This window comes from Podarcis cretensis, assembly GCF_951804945.1.
Source record: "Podarcis cretensis genome assembly, chromosome: 13".
Lineage (NCBI taxonomy): Eukaryota > Metazoa > Chordata > Lepidosauria > Squamata > Lacertidae > Podarcis > Podarcis cretensis.
In genome coordinates, this window is record NC_137182.1 from 44,677,782 (window position 1) to 44,697,016 (window position 19,235).

Sequence of the window (19,235 nt, forward strand, 5' to 3'; positions counted from 1 at the left end):
TGTTGCCTCTGTAGAAATCAATAGGGAGGATGGGGACAAGACTAGAATTAGTCGGCTCTGACTTGAAAATGGGTTTGGCTCCAGCTCCTGTGGGTCTCCTTGCCTTCTGCCCTACCAGCCCCAGTGGCCACCAGCCTCCGTTGAACTCAAGTGAGATATGCATGTTACGTGCCGAGGTTAGATTCAACTTGGCTATAAGACGAGAGCAAAAGGTTGTGCTGTGTCGCCAGCCTCTTAACAAGAGTGATTCTATCCAGGGTTCTGTCCAGCCTGAAACTGGAGCATTGTAGCATTATTCAGAGACGGGAAAGGGGGTTAGATTTGGGACTGGCTGCCAGCCCTGAACCTGTCATATAGCCAGGAGGTTCAGGACGGTGAGAAAGGGCAGAAGTATCATGTTTTCTTCCCTTTACTTCCTGAAGCCTGCCTGTGTAGTTCAAATAGGGGGATTTTTAAAAGCTCATGTCTCCTCCCTTCTCAACCTTAATGCTCGCCTCCAGGATGCTATCAGCTGAAGAAGGCAAATCCCTATCCCTGTTGTTTTTAAACCAAAGTGACCATTTCAAAATTTTATAGGCTTGGAAACCACTGCGTGCAGGCCTGTCTCAGGCTGGGGTTGCTCTTCTGTTTTATTACACACACATACCCTATTTAATTTTATTTTTAAATCAAATGTATACGTTTCCACAGGTATGCAGAAACAAGCACTGCCTTCCTTTTCAATTCCAAAACAGATCGGCACAGGATAACATGAGTTCAATATTAGGCAGGCTAGTAGTCTCTAAGGTGGAGCTTTCAGAGCCAGGCTTGCAGCCAAGCAAGTTGGATTCAATATCTCTTTTAATTTGCTAAGAAATTTGAACAAATGCAGGGAGGGGGGTCTCTGTCAAGTCCCACGGGAAGCGTATCTAGGCAGATCGTGACTTGGTCAAGGTATTTCGGCGCAGTCTTTTTCCATGTTATTTTGAGTAATGGCAGGGCTCTGAAATCTCAGCACAGGTGTCAGCTGCCAAAATGGGGACTTTAAGAGACTTTACCAGGGTTTGCTAGAGTCAGCCTCCATTGAAAGAAAGGAGCTCTGCTACTGGTTGCGAAGGCGCTTGCTCCTCCGTGTACCTGAGCCATTGTTCTTTCTCTTGTGACTGTGCTGGGCGGCTGTGCTGGCTTCTGGACTCCTGTTTGGTGGGGTGGTGGAATTCTGGGGCACCTGCGCCCTCGTGGAATGCCTTGTCTTAGCACCTTGCTTCCCAGCATCCGTGGGTGAGGAGGACAGGGTGTCCCCTTGTTCCCTTGTGAGAGGCGCAAGGGCACTGTGAGGGGAGAGGCTGAGCTTGGAGGCAAGCAAGGAGGAGAAGCTAGATAGCTCCTCATCCTCCTCTTCGTCGTCTTCTTTAGCGCCATATTTAAGGATGTCTTCCACGCTTCCTCCAGGGAGTTCTGGAAGCAGGCCTTTTGCCATGGCGACTCTCTCAAGCAAATCTCCCCCTTCCCCCTTACTCGAGTTCTTTGCGTTACTCTCTAAACTGATGAGCCCCCTGTGGGCTTTAGAAGGGAGCAGATCGCTAGACTCAGCTCTCTCACTGGGCTCATCATTTCCATGGCTGCCTCCACTGCTTCCTCCACCTTGTTGTAGTGGAAACGCTGCCCCCCCTTTCCCAGAACTGGCAGCCACAGGAGTGTGAGCTCCAGCTGGACTGCAGTTGCCTCCATCAGCTTCCACTGTGGCAACGTAGCTTGAAGGGTTTGGCATGGGCTCTGGGTTCTGCTTGCCATCTGGAAGGTTTTCTACCCAAGGTGTGACTTTGCACTGATCTGTGAGTGGCCACTGAGACTTCTGGAATATCTCAGGGCACTTCTGGATACTTGGAGATTGAGGCTCCAGTACTGAGAGGGTGAAATATGGCACATGCTCAGAATCTGTGCCTGTGGGCTGCTCTTCAAGCAACCCTATCCGACTAGAATTGGATAAAGTCAACTTCTGTCTGTTTCCCTGGCTGAGTTCAACATGTGACTTTTTAGTTCCTTCATCTGTTTCCAACACGGGTGTGTCAATGGACTGTTGGCCATCTTGTCTGGTGGAAATTGGTTGTTTGTCTAATGATATATTATCTGCAGGCAACTGTACACTTTTGACTGATGCCGTTGTCATTTGCTTCCAGTTAGCCTCTGGCTTCTTCTGAGATTTGACTTGTGTTTCTTGGCCATTGAGATGATTCCCATGTCCAGAGGGGCTCAATGCTAGACTGCCTTGCGTTGCTGAGCTTTTCCCACATGGCTCGAAGCCTCCAAACTGAGTTACAGTTACATTAGGGGTAGGTTTTGCCCCTCTATAAATGCCTTGGGACTGGAGTTGATCTTTGGCTACTTCTCCTTGACAGCCATTTAGCTTTTCACATTCAACCTGTTTTATCTGGTTGTCTGGGTGAGATGTCATCTCATTACCTTGACAATCAAGTTCTCTTCTACTGGAGATTTCCTTCGGCCCCCTATTACTTTGAACTAGGAGTTGATCTCTGGCCTTTTCTGCAGAGTCAACATTTTGTCCCCCATGCCCATTCAAAGTCATTCTAAGAGTCCTTTCTGCTGCTATGCAATCTTCTAATAACATTTTGTTTAGGCCTTGACGATCAAGGCCTTTTGGATCATCTTCCTGTATTTTCCAGACAGCATGAGCCTTCTTTAGACATTTGACCTCCCCTCGTTGGATACCGTCTTGTTTTCCACATTTATTGTGGGGTGGTTCTAGATTATTCCAAACCAGCTCCATCCCATTATGGAACTGTCCTTTGACAGCAAGGCTGCCTTGCCCTGTAGCATGCTGCTTGACCTTTCCTTCTTGGCCGCCATCTTGTTTTGAATGTTCCAAGGCATGGGGCCTTGCAATACCTTGCTTGGCTTTGTTGACCCCTTCAGATGTTAAGTTTCCAGTAATGCTGGCATTTCCTGTTAGACCAGGAGTAGCTTCCAGTGTGGCCCACTGGCTATGAGAAGAGCTTCCATGACTTTGAACCTGGCCTCGTCCCTGTGAGTTCTGGGTTTCCTCTTCATCTGTGCTCTTCAGGGAGAGTAGCAGGTTTGCTTCCTGAGAGTCCTGGATGCCACATTTGTGAGAAGAACTCTCTGCTTTTGGCGGAAAGCCTTGTTGCTGCGAATGATGTGCCAGTGGGGAACTGGTGGCTGGCACAGGCAATTCTGGCTGGTTGCTTCTAATGACTTTGCTGGTCAAAGGCCTCTTCACGGCATGGCACGATGCATCTTCTCCTTTTCCATTACCACTGACCTCGTCCTCTTCCTCAGACTGCGAGGGGGTGGAGTCAGAATGGGATGTAGGGTAGACAGAGGGCTCCCTTTCTTCTTCCGACAGCGCCAGGAGTCTCTTCTCTGTCAGCTGTAGACAGAAAGGTAAAAGGAACAATTCAGAGTAGCTATGGGGAAAGTCTTGCAAGTACTGCCTCTCAGTAGTGGGATAATTCTGTGCCTCCACAGCCATGTGCAGGTTCAGACCCTCCAAGTGTCCCTATTTTCCAGGGACAGTCCCGGATTTACAGAAGCCATCCTGGTTTCTGATTTGACCCCAGAATGTCCCACTTTTCCTTACGATGTCCCTATTTTCATTGAAGGCCATTAGAAGACATATTCCCTTTATAGGGAAGTTTTTAAATGTTTAATTATGTTTTAAATACGTTGAAAGCCACCCAAAGTGGCTGGGCCAGTCAAATGAGCACAGTACCATCATCATCATCATGAGATAGGATGTGCCTATTTTGGAGGGAATGAGTTCTGGTCTGCCAATGTCACTTTATGGGCAGTGATGTGGCAAAAATAGGATTCCATGCATGATGGGAAATATGCTATGTCCCCATTCAGTGTTATGGTCAGTTTCCAGTTGTATGGGTAGTAACCAACACAAAATGGTTGGGACAGTCGACAGTGGTGAAGGGGAGGAGATAGTCCTCCAATCTGCACCATGGCCGTTATGACCAAACAGCGGCTTTCAAATGAAAACAGAAAATGAGGCCTCGTTGTCTTTTCCACATGTTTCACATACCTCTCTGCACAAGACTTCCAAACCACAGGCTGCTGTGGCTAGAAGACACAGTGGCAAAGCTGACATAACCACGGCTGCTGTGGTCTGAACTGGCCACATGAGCAGGCCCAAGCTGCAGCCTTGAAACTCCCCACGTGTCCCGATTCCCACCCCATTCGAATTCCATGTGTTACAGTACCTGATTTGGTGTTAAGTTTAGCTCCTCTGCCAATTCCTCCATCAGATCTAGAGGATCCTGGCTTTTCTCTGGAGACAGCAAGTCAGCCATAAACTGTGGATGAATGACAGCTTCAACCTGTCAGAGAGAGGAAGGGGAAGCGTCATGGCTTGTAGTATTGAGCCTGGCTGAAAAGGAGCAAAAGTCTGCATGCCCAATCCTCACCCGAGAGATAATGTAATAACTCGTTTGTTTAAAAATACTGTTAAAGATCTGGGTTAGGGGAGAGATCCCCCTAAAACCTAGGAATGAATAAATGCTAGGATTTTGATTCATTGGGAAATGGATTAAAACATAAACTGCAGGGATTTCCTGGGCTGGCTTATGCAAACCAACCTTGTGAGATGAGATACAGCTAAAGGTCCATTAACTTCTCTCCCCCCCCCCCAGGTGTGAACAGATGGATTGGGGAGGCTGCCAGGGTAACGCTGGGGGAGGGCAAAGGGTTTTATGGGAAGAAGAAGGGGAGAAAGGAGCTGAAATCGATCTTGGAGAGAGGTTTCCTGAAGGTTTCCTGCGCTGCTGCAGTAAGATCTGGACTCCCTCCACACAGACTGGAGGTGTAAATAGGTGAATAAATCATATTTCTTTAGGCACAACAGCCTCCACTGTGTCTTCTATTCCCCAAAGGGACACAGACCCTCTATGTGTGCCCGGGACCCCATGGGCTCTTGCCATCACTCGGCAGAGAGAGAAGTAAGATGCAGGCTTTGGGGAAGTGAGGCTTTGTCAGCAGAGGAGTTTCCAACCTGCCATGGATGGATAAGACCAAAGTGGATTCTGAATTCTAAGAGGGGAAGGGTTAGTGGAGCTAAGGTGAGGTTCAGGTGGTGGAGACATGAAGCAGGGAAAGGAAGTGGCTTGATGAATGGATAAGGAAGACAAACTCAGCATATGGAATGCTGTTGTCCAAGGCACGGGTGTGGATTGAGACTAGCCTTCCCCAACCTGGTGCCCTCCAGATGTGTAGGACTCCAACGTTCATCAGCCTCCGGCAGCATGGCCAATGGTTGGAGATGACAGGAGCTGCAGTCCAAGAATCTCTAGAGGGCAGCAGGCTGGAGGAGGACTACAAATATCTGTTTATGATAAAGATTAGTAATAAAGGGAGGAGTAAAATACAAAGCTGCTTTGGATAATTGCTTAGCAACGCTCAGTGGTGCATTATAGCTGGGCTTGTGCTGTTATAGCTATAAGACACAAAAGTCAAAGTTGGTGCTAGATGCTAACCATGTGTTTGTTGTGTGTTTGGCTGCCACCTTTTTAACATCTAGCAGGATCATCATCATCATCATTTTTTAATTTGTATACCATCTTTCTATCTTACAATACTCAAGGCGGTTTACCCTGATGATGATATTATGGCCCCCTCCAGACATCCTTTCTTATGGTGCATTCATGATAATGTGTGCCCATGATGGTATCAAGGCACTTATACATGATTCTGCTATCAATGTTGTTTGTACCTACAAAGGTTTCTGGGTGGACATACTCCTTTATCAGTGCATGGCCCTCCTGAAATCCTGTAACTTTTTCATTCTACAAATATTCCGGTTTGTTTGTTGTCCTTCTTTCATTCCGCTACAGTGCAAGTGGTGCCCCTCTAGACAGCAATAATGTAGTAACACTGGGGAAGGATTGCAGAACAACTAATAAATCAGAATGATGTGTGGGCGGTCCTATATCAATCTGCCATTAATGCACTATTATTGTATTAGTGACTTGTTGCAGAGTATACATGCAAAAAAAAAAAAAACAACAGCCTGGAGAGGGGCTGAGAGAAGGGCTGCAAGTTTTACATTTGCTCCGTTCCCACGAAGCAAACACCACTACTGTTTACCTTACAAACAAATTCTTCATCATCACATAACTGATCGATATACTGCAGCAGGGCAGGATCTGGGAAGGCCCCCTCTCCCTGCTCTTGGGGGTTGCTGCACACCCCTTGTTCTTTCTTCTCGTCCTCTTCCTCCTCCCAACTCGTGTCCAGGCCTTCCATGATCTCAGCATACTGGTGCACCGCCTCGGCAGGGATCTCCCTGGGCGCTCCTGGGGTGGAAGTGCTGGGCGGACGCCGCTGGCGACGCCGAGGCTGGCGGCTCTTGGAAGCTGACTTCTTGGGGATGTAGACTTTGGGGGAAGCAAGGAGATCATGGAGTCAATCCTACATGAGTACACTGGGCTAGGTGAACTCGAATGGCGCGTGCAACTCATTGCTGACCTATCACAATAGTTCAAAAGGAGTGAAGCCATTTCCTGATGGGTCCAAGTTTACTCCACTTTTGGGAGGAGATGGGCTGCTATCAGGCCCTGCTTTCCCCACCCACCCTTTTTTGCCTTTGGGTTGGCAACTGGGAGAACAGCTAGCACTCCGCCAAGAGGGCCTGCAGCAGCTGATCTCTGCCTAGGCCTGGAATGGGGAGAGGAGATTGTACTCCCAGCATATCCTTACAGGCCTAAAATGGTTGGTGACCCCTTCTCTCTGTATCTTGTTGCTAAGAGGAAGTGCTCAAAAATATGTTGGCAATGCCAGACGGTGTCTCTGAAGGCAAGGCTCATGGGCAGAGGAGCATAAGCAAGAATTTAAGTGGGCTCAGGGCTGCTGCATAGCTCCATCCCATAACTAGGGGAACCGGAATCAATTGCACAGCAAACAGAGTTAAATGTATTTAAATCTGCATATATATATATATATACAGTATATATATATATACTGTATATATATATATATATATGCAAACAAAATGTATTGAAATCTGCATAAAGTCAGGTTTTCTTGTAGCAGAAATTGGCTCAGACTTGCGATTTTAAAATAAGCACCACACAGTCTCCCGGGCATAGGGAAGAATTAGCACATGGAGACGGTGTGTAAAGTGAACCAGGAAGTCAATTCCATGTGGGGTTTTATGATCAAAGGTGTACTGGCTGCCTGGGGTGAAAACATGCCAGCCAGGGAAGCAATAGAGAGTGGCTGGGGAAACCCAGCCAGATGGGCGGGCTATAAATAATTAAATTAATTATCATTAATTTTGGGAGGAAAGAAAAGGAGCTCATTAGCCATTTGCATACTAGTTCCCCATCAGGTCCTCTTCCTATTGGCCTTGGATGCTGATTCGTTAGGTCAAAACGGGGCACTGCCCCATCAACCTCTGTCTGCCTTCAGCCAGCCCTCACCTGCCTGCCTTCTGACTTACCATAAATCTAGCGGGTGGCTCCAGCTGCCATCTTCCTTCTCCTTAGCCCCAGAGTTGCCCCTTGTAGAATTCAGCAGGGAGGAGGAAGTGAGGAGGAAGACACTAGAATTGGTTGGCTCTGTCGTCTTTGGTTCTGCCTCCACCTACCATTGAATTCTCTGCCTTCTGCCCTACTAGTTCCTAGGAGCCACCCCTGTTGGCCAACAGTTGGTCTAGATGGGTAAGGGTTTTGCTCAAAGTGCAGAGGATTGTGGGAGGAAGACACTACCTTGCTGCTGCCCAGACTCAGGGGCAGGGGATGGAGGTGGCTTGTTGGGTTTGGGAGCTGGGGCCTGGAACTGAGAGCAACTGGCCAAGAGCTTCATCTTCTGGATCTGTTGTTCCTCTTCTGCTTCAAACTCCATGAACCTGAGAAAGGGAAGGGCAGAGGAGGGAGGGCGAAGTCAAAATGAAGGGACCCTCTTCACCCGCTAGCCACCCATAAGCCCATATGTGGGTGGGGAACTCTTACTTTTCTGCCATTTCGTAGAAAATCATGCGCTCAAAGTTACTGCTGTGCTCCCATTCTTGCACGGCACGGGGAACCCCATCCTCCAGGGTCATGTCGGGACGCAGGCGTGCCAGTGAGCGGAGGACGGGGCTGCAGGGGCAGGATGATGATGTCACATCAGTGAGAGCAAAGCTTCTAAAATGGTCACACCCACACCAAAAATCTAAAGCACATTTAACACACATGGCTGTGGCATAACCGTCCTCATATAACCAGCATGCTTAAGTCCTTTTCATGAAGAGGTTAAGACCATAGAGTAAGATGTGCTGTCAAGCTTAGCTAGGTCACTCCCCCTCACCTTGGGGAAGGGTTATCTAGTTCAGATTGCATGGCTCAAGCAAGCCATCTTTGTGTTTCTATGCAAATAAATTAGAATCATTCACCACTTTGGAAACTAAATTTGACAGCCTGTGTTTTCTTACTGCTGTATGGGAAAGCACATGAATCTGACCTTTGAATAAGTAAACTTTTTTAAACTTACCATACACGTGGTCTCTTTCTATGATAGAGGGGGATGTTGGAAGCAACTTAGAAGGGGATATTTTAAAGCAACCTATATTTCCACACTTATGTGGTTTTAAATTTCTCCAAACCTGGATCTAGGCATCCAGGGAATTCTTCTTTTTATTTACCATATCTTTTGCTTCCCAACAATGACTTTCTCCAAAGAATCCTGGTAACTGTAGCTTAACCCTCACAGTACTACAATTCCCCACACCCTTAGCAAACTACAGTTCCCTAGTTCCTTTGGGAGAAGCCATGTGCTTTAAATGTGCTTTCACATTTGGGTGTAGTTCATAGCCGTTCACCACCACAACCACCCACAACTTTGACCATCATGACATTTATGGAGCCTTCTCTAACCCAAATTTAGCTCCTTAACCTCACTTGACAGTATAGGCAGTATAGCCTAGTGGTTAAAAGGAGAAGAGGAGGAGACCTTCAAATAGGTGCCAAGGAGTGTTGTTGTTGTTGTTACTCTGGTACATGGGTTTGAATACTTTGGAAAGCACCCTTTCTGCCACGGGGGAACTTTGAGCAGTTGTAGCAACCTCTGATTGCAATTTGTCAATACTTTTCAGCTTATGAAATGAGCAGAATTAAGTGCTAAAGCTACCTCACCCCACCCCCTGGTTTTAATTATACCACTTCAGGTTGCAGGTCCTGGATTGCATGTCTACTCTAACTGAAATGTGTTTTTCACAAGGATTAAACTTCCATCGATTGAAATTGTTAGACCCCCCTTGGAAGCAGGAGAAGAGGGGGGAAATTTTGGACTGTGTATCCTGCAGGAGAGAGTGATTAAAATTAAATTACCACTGCTCTGAACCTGGGAACGGGCTCCCAGTGATTGACGTTTCGGGAGAGTTCATTGACAGCGAAGAAAACGGATGTTGACAGTCAGTTAAATAAGAGAAATATATTGATTCCAGTGTCCGCTTCTGCGTTTAAAAGGGAGGGAAAGTATCTGAAAATTGAAACTATCTTTACTTTTTGATCTGTGTTGGAAAAGATTGATACAAGTGGAGACTGTTCCCCTCTAGAGGGAGCTTTTGAAACTGTTACAAGAGTGGAGCTGGGAAATCTCCAGCTGCTTGATAAGAACTGTGAGAACTAGAGATTGACCTTGGATATTCAAGAATGTCGACAGGAGAAGCCTTATGAACTGCATTTTCTAAGATAAGCCACTTGTTGGAACAGCTTCATAAAAAGATGGATGCTATGACTACTAAAATTGACATTTTGGAACCAAAAGTGAGCACCAATACAGAAATTATTCAGGATTTGGCACAGGAATCTATTTCAACAGGACAAATTGCTGAAAAGGAGGAGAAAGTTGCTGTTGTTGAACCTAAAGTAATACAAGGGGGAGTCTTAGCCTTACAGAGGCAAATTGAGGACTACAAGTTGAGGCCCTTTATGATTGAGACTAGAAAAAGTCAGATTTTGAAGATCGGAGCCTGGCCTGGATTAGAAAAGGAAAGTTGGAAAGATCCCTCTATGCAGGGATTAACTGACTTTTGGAATATGGACTTGGGTCAGGAGGAGATTGGAGTTCTGGGGGCCTTTGGATTTGGAGGAATTTTGAAACATGCCCGGAAATACTTTATGGATCCTAGTTTTAATTATGGAAATTTGGCTGACTTGTCGAGAAGGAATAAAAGTATAATTGGATTGGAGTTTCCCCGAGATCTGCTCTTCAGCATCAAAGAATATGAAGAAGCCTGGCAGAAGGGACGTGGAAAAGAGTTAAGAGCCTCGGACATAAGATCTCCAGGTTGATGGACTGTATGGAGTTGATGGAAGTGGCTGGCAGAGTCCAAGACTGGGGAGAGATGATGGTGGAAGAAGATTGGAAATTTAAAGTCTATATATAGAAATATTGTAAAATGAATGAGTGATAGAAAAATGTTGGAAGGAAATTTTATGGCTTTAGCTGAAATGCTATAAGGAGTTAAGCTTAAATAAGTATACTAATTTTAATGGAAATAAAATTAAAAATATATTAAGACATTTATATGATAGAAAATAGAGAAAGATGGAAAGGAATTGCTGAAACAATTAATGGAAGTGGAATACAAAGAGGGAGGTGAGAGGAGGTCAATGATACAAGGGAATGAAAGATAGAATATGGAAAAGGTATGATGTATGTTTTTAAATTGTTTTTGTTTTGTTTGGTTTAGTTTATTGTGTTAGTTTAATGTGTTAAGGTTGTGTTTTGTATTGTTTATGTATTGTATTGTTTTTTTCTCTTTTTTGTTCTTTTTTTCTTTTGTCTTCTTTCTTCCTTTTCTTTTTTGTAAGCTTTAAAAGTAATAAATATTATTTTTTTAAAAATGAAATGTGTTTTTCACAGGGGAATGTGCATGCATATTCAAGTGCAGTGTGGTCAGGTAGGGGGTTACTTCTTAATTCTGCTGATAAACAGGAAAAACTAGCCCTTAAGATGATGGCTGTGTGAATTGATACTGCACTTCAACAATTTCCCTAGGGTATAAAATGGGAATTCCTATGAGGTCCTGGGTTGGCAAAGTTAGGATTAGTGTTTAGATTTCAACCAGGGCTTCAGGGTTCATAAAGAGAAACATTCAGAACTCCCAAATCCTTATTTTGTGTGCAGAGTTCTGCCACCAAACTCATTTTGCTCATGACAAAAGGCCTTCCCTCTAACTTCAACTATTCTGTGTGTATTGGATTCAGTGCCTTTAGAAAACAGTGGGATCCCACATCTCAGTACCAATCCTTTTGCTGTCTCAATCAATAGTAACCCAAGGCTGACCAATCCCCCTGCCAATCCTCACAGTTTGTTATCTGCTTATTATCCCCATTCTAGGTCACCCTTGTCTCCCAAACCAAATGATCCTTGCCACCAAGACCCTCACATGAAAAAACAGGCGAGAGCTTCGGCATCAGGCGTGGCAGGGAAATGGCGCCTGGCCAAGGCCTTGTAGCGTTGCCAGCGCCGATAATTCTCATAAACCCCCTTGGAGGTACAGGCAAAGGAGGCATCACTGGGAGGGGGCGCTCGGGCGGATGGCATGGCCTCGGGCACTCTCTGTTTCCTACCACCTGGCTCCTCGCCAGCTTTCGCCAGCAACACTGTGCGGATGCCGGGGCCTGCTGGCCCATCCCGACGCTGGGTGGCCCAGCCCAGTGGCATCCCTGTCAGAAAGAAAGTCTGGGTCCGGGGTATTTCTTCAGCACCCCCCATCATGGGGCCTTCTCTTTTTAACTTGATGATCAGCTTGCTCCCCGGGGCATCGGCTGAGGTCACGAGCAGAGCCGTCCCAGGGAAGGCGGGCAGGAGCAGTGAGGGGGCACTGGGTGGGCAGGAAGGTGGGGCAGGGCCCGGGGTGTGGGCCTGAGAGGCCATGGCCCTATGGGAGAAGGAATATGGAGCAAAGAGAGCTGTTCAAAGGAACTGGGGCCCTGTCTCTATTTGCTCCGTGAAGTCCTGTTGTGGGATCGTTGACGGAAATGAATCGGATACAGGTCCTTCTGGGAAGTTCACAATGATGCCATTTGGTTTCCAAGAAGATCCATCATTGTTGACTCAACTCTAGGTGCGAAGGTTGAAGGATAACAATTCCAGAACCTAGACACCTTGGGGGTTCCAATAAGGGGGAGGAAGTTAAAGTTCTAACCTGCAGGTCTGATCTCTATTCTGCATGCTACGTCTGATTTCATCTTCATACTGTTTCCTGAGTATCCGCATATGCAAGGGCTGTTAATGGATTCCACAAGGAGCAGGTGTTCCACTCGATCTCAGCATTACCTCCAACGTGGGCTGTCAACCTTTCTATTGGCTCCCGCTTCTGGGTCTTTAACAACAGCAGGATCTGCAGAGATAACAAAACAGGTGACAATCTCCATGCTGCAAAACACTTCTCTTGATGATGTCTCCAACCCACCCTATTATTATAAATAAAAATGTTGTTGTTGTTGTTGTAAAGATTGGGCATGATTTTTCTTGATTATCAATTGCTCATCCTACCTCTGTCTATAAACATTTGAAAATGAAAAAGCAACAGGGGGAATCAGACCAGCATGGGTCCACACCAAAGATACACACCTCTCCCAACCCACGTCCCCAGAAATGATGCAAGAGGTGCTACCTGCCCAAATCCTGCCCAAATTAAAATAGCAATACAGTAGTTGTTTGTGAGGTGCCTGTTGACTTGTTTTGTGTCTGCTCTGACATCGGGCAGCAGATGCAAGCACAGGGTTATGCCACTTGAGGGCAACAAGCAACAAATCTTGACCAGTTTGAAACTGTTTAACTGCCATGGCTTCCCCTGTGGAACTTTGGGAAATAAAAGTTTTGAGAAGGTACTGAGAATCTGAGAACTGGGGAGTTGGAAGAGACCAAAAGAATTCTCTCTCAGGTGTGATGATTTAACAGAAGTTTCACCTGGGCAGTGTGTGTGTGTGTGTGTGTGTGTTTTCTGCTTTTCTTCTGCAAACCAGGAATTGTATCCAACCAAGTTCTTTCCAGAGCAAACCCTTTGAATTGACCCATAGAGAGGGTTTGACAACTGAAAAGGCTGTCTTCCTGGTTGCCCCAGTAAAAATCTCTGCAGTTTGCGGCACAACCAGGAGGTCCTCCCCTAATGAGCTTCGTGATTGGGTAGGCTAATATGGACAAACAGCCTGGTCCAACATTTGGGAGGATTTTATTAAGTCGATGCTAAAACCTTAAACCTGCCCAGCAGCATATTATTTTTGGCCAGTGAGGCTTGAAGACTGGAGTAAAGTCGGTGTTATTGGATGCCCCATTCTTCAACCTAGCTGCTGCATCCTGCACTTCTGGATTAGCCTTCAGGGCAGCCTTACACAGAGCATGTTACCACAGTCCAGCCTTGACATTACCAACACATGAGTCACAATGACAAGGCTATCCTTGTCTAGGCTATCCTTGTCTAGGTCTGGAGGCCCTCCTAGACACTGTGACCTCTTGTGCCTCCAGCAATAAAGATGGATGAAGAGTACTCCCAGACTATACCTTCTCCTTTTGAAGGAGTGCAACCTTATCCAGTTCTGGAAGATCTTTCCCATTCCCAGACATGTGAACTACCTGCCCATAGAACTTCCAGTTTGCTGGGATTCAGTTTCAGGTTATTTACCCTGACTGCATCCAGGCAATGATGCAAGAATTGCACAGCCACACCTGACTAAAATGTAAAAGAGAAGCCCAGGCAGGTATCACCAGCAAACAGATGCCACCATGCTCGAAATCCCAAAAAGGAGAGCTTGATAGGCCTTCTTAAATTATCGCCTCCTGTTTTATCTCCCCTCTTAATTCTTTGGTTTAACTATTCTATATGGCTTGGCTCTGCGGCTTATTAGAACCCCAATGACATACAGCCATTCCCACAACTAAGCCTATCTCTTGTCCTCTCCTCTGCACGTAAAACTTTGTTTGGCCATCCATGGGCTCCTGCTTATACCCCATGCTTAACATCTGGTTTGAATCAAAGAAATGTAGAGTTGAAAGTGACCACGAGGGTCATCTAGTCCAACCCCCTGCAAAGCAGGAATCTTTTACCCAACATGGGGATCGAACCCACGGCCCTGAGATCCCAGCACTTCAGAAACTCCTCCTTTGCTCTCTCCTGCTGGGATCCTGTGCCCTCCCTTTTGACCACTTAGAATCAGGCTACTCAGCTTGCCTTTGGGCCCTTTGAGATGTTTGTTTGTCATGACAGGGAAATGCAGAGGAAAGGTTGGGAACAGCAATTGCTTGAAGCAACGTGATCTAACCTCCTTGCAAACTGTTCAGGATGAATGCTCCCAAGGCGCTCCTTGTCTCAGTAGGCCACACCTGTCCTCGCTTAACACCCTCTTTGTGATTTCACCTGGCAGGTATGTGTCCTTGAACTCTGACGATACCTGGAGGGAGGATAGAACAGGGTACAAAAATAATTCTACTTTAAGTATGCAAAGCTTACATTTATTCTTCTGCAGACTTTTGACTTGTGCCCTGACCAGTGATGGCATATGGCCCTTGGAAGGCTGCCCACAAGGTAATGTGGCCCTGAGCCTGAAGAAGTCCATGCAGAGCTTGTCTGAGGCCCTGGGCAGGAGTCCCCAGTCAGCTGGGAAGCACCGAGCTTTTTCGGCATGACAGTGTTAAGTCTGGCAGGCCTCTGGCAGGGCCCTCTGGGTACCTGCCCCACCCCTACCCCCCAAGCTCGTGTACCCACCTGCCCACTCCCTTCTGCAGAGGTACAGGTCAGCACATTATTTGTAGAGGTGCTTTTAGTAGAGAAAGATGCAGACTTTCAATAGGGAACTCTGGGTATGTTTAGCTTGGAAAAGAGGAGACTGAGTGGAGAAAGGATAGCTATCTTCAAATATCTAAAGGGAAGATGGAGCAAGCTTGTTTTCTCCTGCTCTAGAGGGTAGGACTGGAACCAATGGATTCAAATGGCAAGGAAGGAACCCAAACTAAACCTTAGGAGAAAACTTTATGACAGTATGAGCTGTTTCACAGTGCAGCGGTCTCCCTCGGGAGGATGTGGAGGTTTTTAAACAGAGGTTAGATGGCCATCTGCCATGGATGCTTCCGTTGAGATTCCTGCATTGCAAGGGGGTTGGACTAGATGACCCCGGGAGTCCCTTCCAACTGTACAATTTAATTCTAAATTTGAGTCTAGTGTGTGTGGCTAGAGCAGATAGACTACAATTCCCAGAATGCATTGAACCAACAATGACTCCTGGAGCGGAGTACTGTACAGTATGAGACTCCGGAATTCTGAAGCCGAAAGACTACAACTCCCAGAAAGCCCGGTTTCTCTACGAGCTCGTTCATTGGCAGATTAAAGCATCCTGCTGGAGAGGAAGTGGGAGGGGCTAATGTGCACGTGGCTTGTATGGAAGCGCGTGTATATTGGTAGGAGGAAGCTCTTTTAATCCGTTTGCAAGTATATTGCTAACGCTTTCATAACCCGCAGCAATGTTTCTGCAGTACTACCTCGATGAGCAAGGAAATAGGGTCTACACTCTCAAGGTAAGGATTTCACTTTAATGGCGTTTGTCTCTCCGCCCCTCCAAATTCTTAGTCCCTTTCTCCTTCCTGATGCCCCGCAAATCCAGATGCTATGCATATCAATTCTTGTTATGCTCCAGCTAATACAGATACACTAATAATTTGATTATTTATACCCCACCCATATGACTGGGTTGCCCTAGTCACCCATATCTGGCTGCAGTTAATCTTCTTTCCCTATTGTTTCTTTTAAAGATCGTCATTGGTTTAAATGTGGAATTATCTGTGCAAAATCTGCATGCTACTTTGATACCCTGGTCATAATTTAACATTGTGGTAATTGCATTGCTTTCGTTTGTGTATCCCTCCCCCCCCCCTTAAGTTAATTAAATACTTGTTTTTGGTCCTCGTGAATGGATTGGGGAGGGGTGTAGGAGGAAAAAGATTGTACGGGTCTAAGTGGTCTGTTGAAATCTTAAGAAAAGAGACATGTGTGAGTTCTCGCGATCATGAAAAATTGTATTTTTATTAACTTGTTTGTTTATTAGAATATAAGCACGTGGGGAGTGCCTTGTTTTGATTTCATGAAAGGCACACCAGGAGTGTTGCGAGGATCAGATTGGGAAGAGGAGAAGCATGTATGTCCTTTTCAGTACCTTGGAAGGAAGGTTGGACATGAAGAAAATAAAAGTGATTTTAAGATGGAATGTGTAGCTTTTAGGGCTGGTTTGGTCTTGCTAGGATTCTAGTTGCTCACATGTAGACTGCCAATATTAACATACACATTTAAGCCGAGATTGTTGGGATATTGTTGTTGTTCTTAATCTCAGCTGACAGTGTGTACACACATACGTATACAGTGGTACCTCGGGTTAAGTACTGAATTTGTTCCGGAGGTCCGTTCTTAACCTGAAACTGTTCTTAACCTGAAGCACCACTTTAGCTAATGGGGCCTCCTGCTGCTGCCGCGCCGCTGAAGCCCGATTTCTGTTCTTATCCTGAAGCAAAGTTCTTAACCTGAAGCATTATTTCTGGGTTTGCGGAGTGTGTAACCTGAAGCGTATGTAACCCGAGGTACCACTGTACATATATATATATATAGATATATATACCACACGGATACAAATATATATATATATATACACATATATATATATTTGTGTATATATATATATATATACACACATATATATATACATATATATATACATATATATATATTTGTATGCGTGTGGTGTATGTATGTATATATATATATATATATGTACAGTGGTACCTCGGGTTACATACGCTTCAGGTTACACACTCCGCAAACCCAGAAATAATGCTTCAGGTTAAGAACTTTGCTTCAGGATAAGAACAGAAATCGGGCTCCAGCGGCGCGGCAGCAGCAGGAGGCCCCATTAGCTAAAGTGGTGCTTCAGGTTAAGAACAGTTTCAGGTATATATAACAGTTTCAGGTATATATATATATACAGGGACGCAGGTGGCGCTGTGGGTTAAAGCCTCAGCGCCTAGGGCTTGCCGATTGAAAGGTCGGCGGTTCGAATCCCTGCGGCGGGGTGCGCTCCCGCTGCTCGGTCCCAGCGCCTGCCAACCTAGCAGTTCGAAAGCACCTCCGGGTGCAAGTAGATAAATAGGGACCGCTTACCAGCGGGAAGGTAAACGGCGTTTCCGTGTGCGGCTCTGGCTCGCCAGAGCAGCGATGTCACGCTGGCCACGTGACCCGGAAGTGTCTCTGGACAGCGCTGGCCCCTGGCCTCTTAAGTGAGATGGGCGCACAACCCCAGAGTCTGTCAAGACTGGCCCGTACGGGCAGGGGTACCTTTACCTTTTTATATATATATACACACACAGACATATACATACAGTGGTACCTTGCAAGACGAATGCCTCGTAAAATGAAAAACTCGCAAAACGAAAGAGTTTTTCGTTTTTTGAGTTGCTTCGCAAGATGGATTTCCCTATGGGCTTGCTTCGCAAGACGAAAACGTCTTGCAAGTTTGTTTCCTTTGTCTTGCAAGTTTGTTTCCTTTTTCTTAAAACCGTGCATTCACTTCGAGGAGCAGCTCATAGCACGTGGTGTGGTAGCCTTTTTTGAGTTTTTTGAAGACTTTGGTGATTTTTGAAGCTTTTCCAAAGTCCGTGCTTCGCAAGACGAAAAAAATCGCGGGATGAATTAATTTCGTCTTGCGAGGTACCACTGTATACACACACACACACACACACACACACACACACACACATATATATATATATATATTTAAAGCCAAGACTTTGTATGCTCATAAATTGCTGTGCCTTCTCTTCCCTGCTTTGCAGAAGGCGGATCCCAGTGGCCAGCCAACGTGTTCAGCCCATCCTGCCCGCTTTTCTCCAGATGACAAATATTCCCGACACAGGATCACTATCAAGAAACGCTTTGGAGTCTTGATGACCCAGCAGCCTCGGCTCGTTGTGTAAACTGCTTGCCAGCCATTCTGGTAGGGACCTCTGCAGCCCATGGAGATGAGACAAGCTTCCAGCTCCAAAGCAGCCTCGAAGATGTTGACACAGAAAACAGAAGCACCAGATCTGCATTTCTTCATTCCACCTTATCACTCAGACTTCTAGAGAGCCACTACTGATGTGCAAGGGAACTCCTGCAATCTTCAAATGAGCTTGAATTCCTTCAGTTGCACCTGCTTGCCCCCTTGATTCTGGAAATAAATCAAATGAAATATTTCATTTTATTCCTTTAACATAAGAATGCTGGTAGTGTTGTCTGAGTAGGAAACCTGGAATGATTTGGTTCTAGCAAAGCATCTGATATTGGGGGGTGGTCATTTTGTGTTGTGGATCACAAAGCAGAGGGGGGCTTCTAATATGAAAAGGGAAGAAGCAATTGTATATCTCAGAAGTCGAGAAACTAGTGCTCCAAGTGTCCCAAGAGGAGTGCTCATGTTCAGGGTCTCTCCTAGGAAGGCATTCCACTCCTCTTTCTGTTCCCTCTTCCACTTTTCCAATCTCCTTTCTATAGCCAGTGCTCCTCATTGGGCTCTTTTGGAGAAGATTCCCCACCCCCTTAGTTTGTTTAAAACAAAATGTGCTTCTGCAAACATCTGGGTTCTCTGAACCATGCCAATAGCTCTGTCTTGTTTCTCATTAACATTGCTTTGATTACAGTCCTGGCAGCACTCACTAGCTGAGTTTGCTTGGAGAAGGAGCAAACTGATACTGCCTCACAAGCAATTCAAATCCATCACAGATGTTCAGTGTAGGATATTAGAGCAGGGGTGCCCAAACTTTTTTCAAAGAGGGCCAGATTTGATGAAGTGAACATGGTTGGGCCGACCAAAGTTGTTGAGCTCTTTTTTTAGGATTGAAGTTGTTTTTTTTACAATTTTACTACCCCACAGTTTTCGAGCTTTCTAGGATTGGAGTTGCTGGGCTTTTTTAAAGGATTTCCCCCCAGGACATATACTGCCTCAGGGGCCGGATTAAATCAGATTAGGCCCCCAAAACAGACTGGACATGCCTGTATTAGGGCAATATTTGCCAACCTGGCACCATTCAGATGTTTTTGGCCTATAGCTCCAATGTGCTACCTGAGGCTGATGGGAGTTACAGTCCAAAATGCCCTCAGGGTGTTAGGTTGGTGATGGATGTACTAGATGTGTGCATGACAGACTTTTTTGCCTCCACAGATGAAGTCAGAAGAAATGAAGCACGCAACCCCAGAACAAGATGGCTGGGTT

The 19,235-nt window shown here is 45.9% G+C and overlaps 2 protein-coding genes across 6 annotated transcripts; one reads left to right on the plus strand and one right to left on the minus strand.

Annotated features, from left to right (window-relative positions):
- Window positions 1-822: 822 nt before the first annotated feature.
- LOC307201958 (uncharacterized protein) lies at window positions 823-14,289 on the minus strand. 5 transcript variants are annotated; one of them, XM_079951526.1, is made up of 7 exons: window positions 14,271-14,289; window positions 12,155-12,349; window positions 7,971-8,099; window positions 7,728-7,867; window positions 6,106-6,395; window positions 4,227-4,343; window positions 823-3,388 (listed from the first exon to the last, which is right to left on the minus strand). In XM_079951526.1, exons 2-7 carry the CDS (start codon window positions 12,223-12,225, stop codon window positions 1,082-1,084), a joined length of 3,054 nt encoding a protein of 1,017 aa, XP_079807652.1. In that variant the 5' UTR covers window positions 12,226-12,349; window positions 14,271-14,289; the 3' UTR covers window positions 823-1,081. The 5 variants fall into 5 exon arrangements, with proteins under 5 accessions (XP_079807652.1, XP_079807654.1, XP_079807653.1 ...); XM_079951528.1 differs by lacking the exon at window positions 14,271-14,289 and adding an exon at window positions 13,026-13,180; XM_079951527.1 differs by lacking the exon at window positions 14,271-14,289 and adding an exon at window positions 12,583-12,645.
- Window positions 14,290-15,356: 1,067 nt separating this feature from the next.
- Window positions 15,357-18,220, plus strand: NOP10 (NOP10 ribonucleoprotein). Its single transcript, XM_079951688.1, has 2 exons — window positions 15,357-15,519; window positions 17,821-18,220. Exons 1-2 carry the CDS (start codon window positions 15,466-15,468, stop codon window positions 17,959-17,961), a joined length of 195 nt encoding a protein of 64 aa, XP_079807814.1. The 5' UTR covers window positions 15,357-15,465; the 3' UTR covers window positions 17,962-18,220.
- The last annotated feature ends 1,015 nt before the right edge of the window (window positions 18,221-19,235 follow it).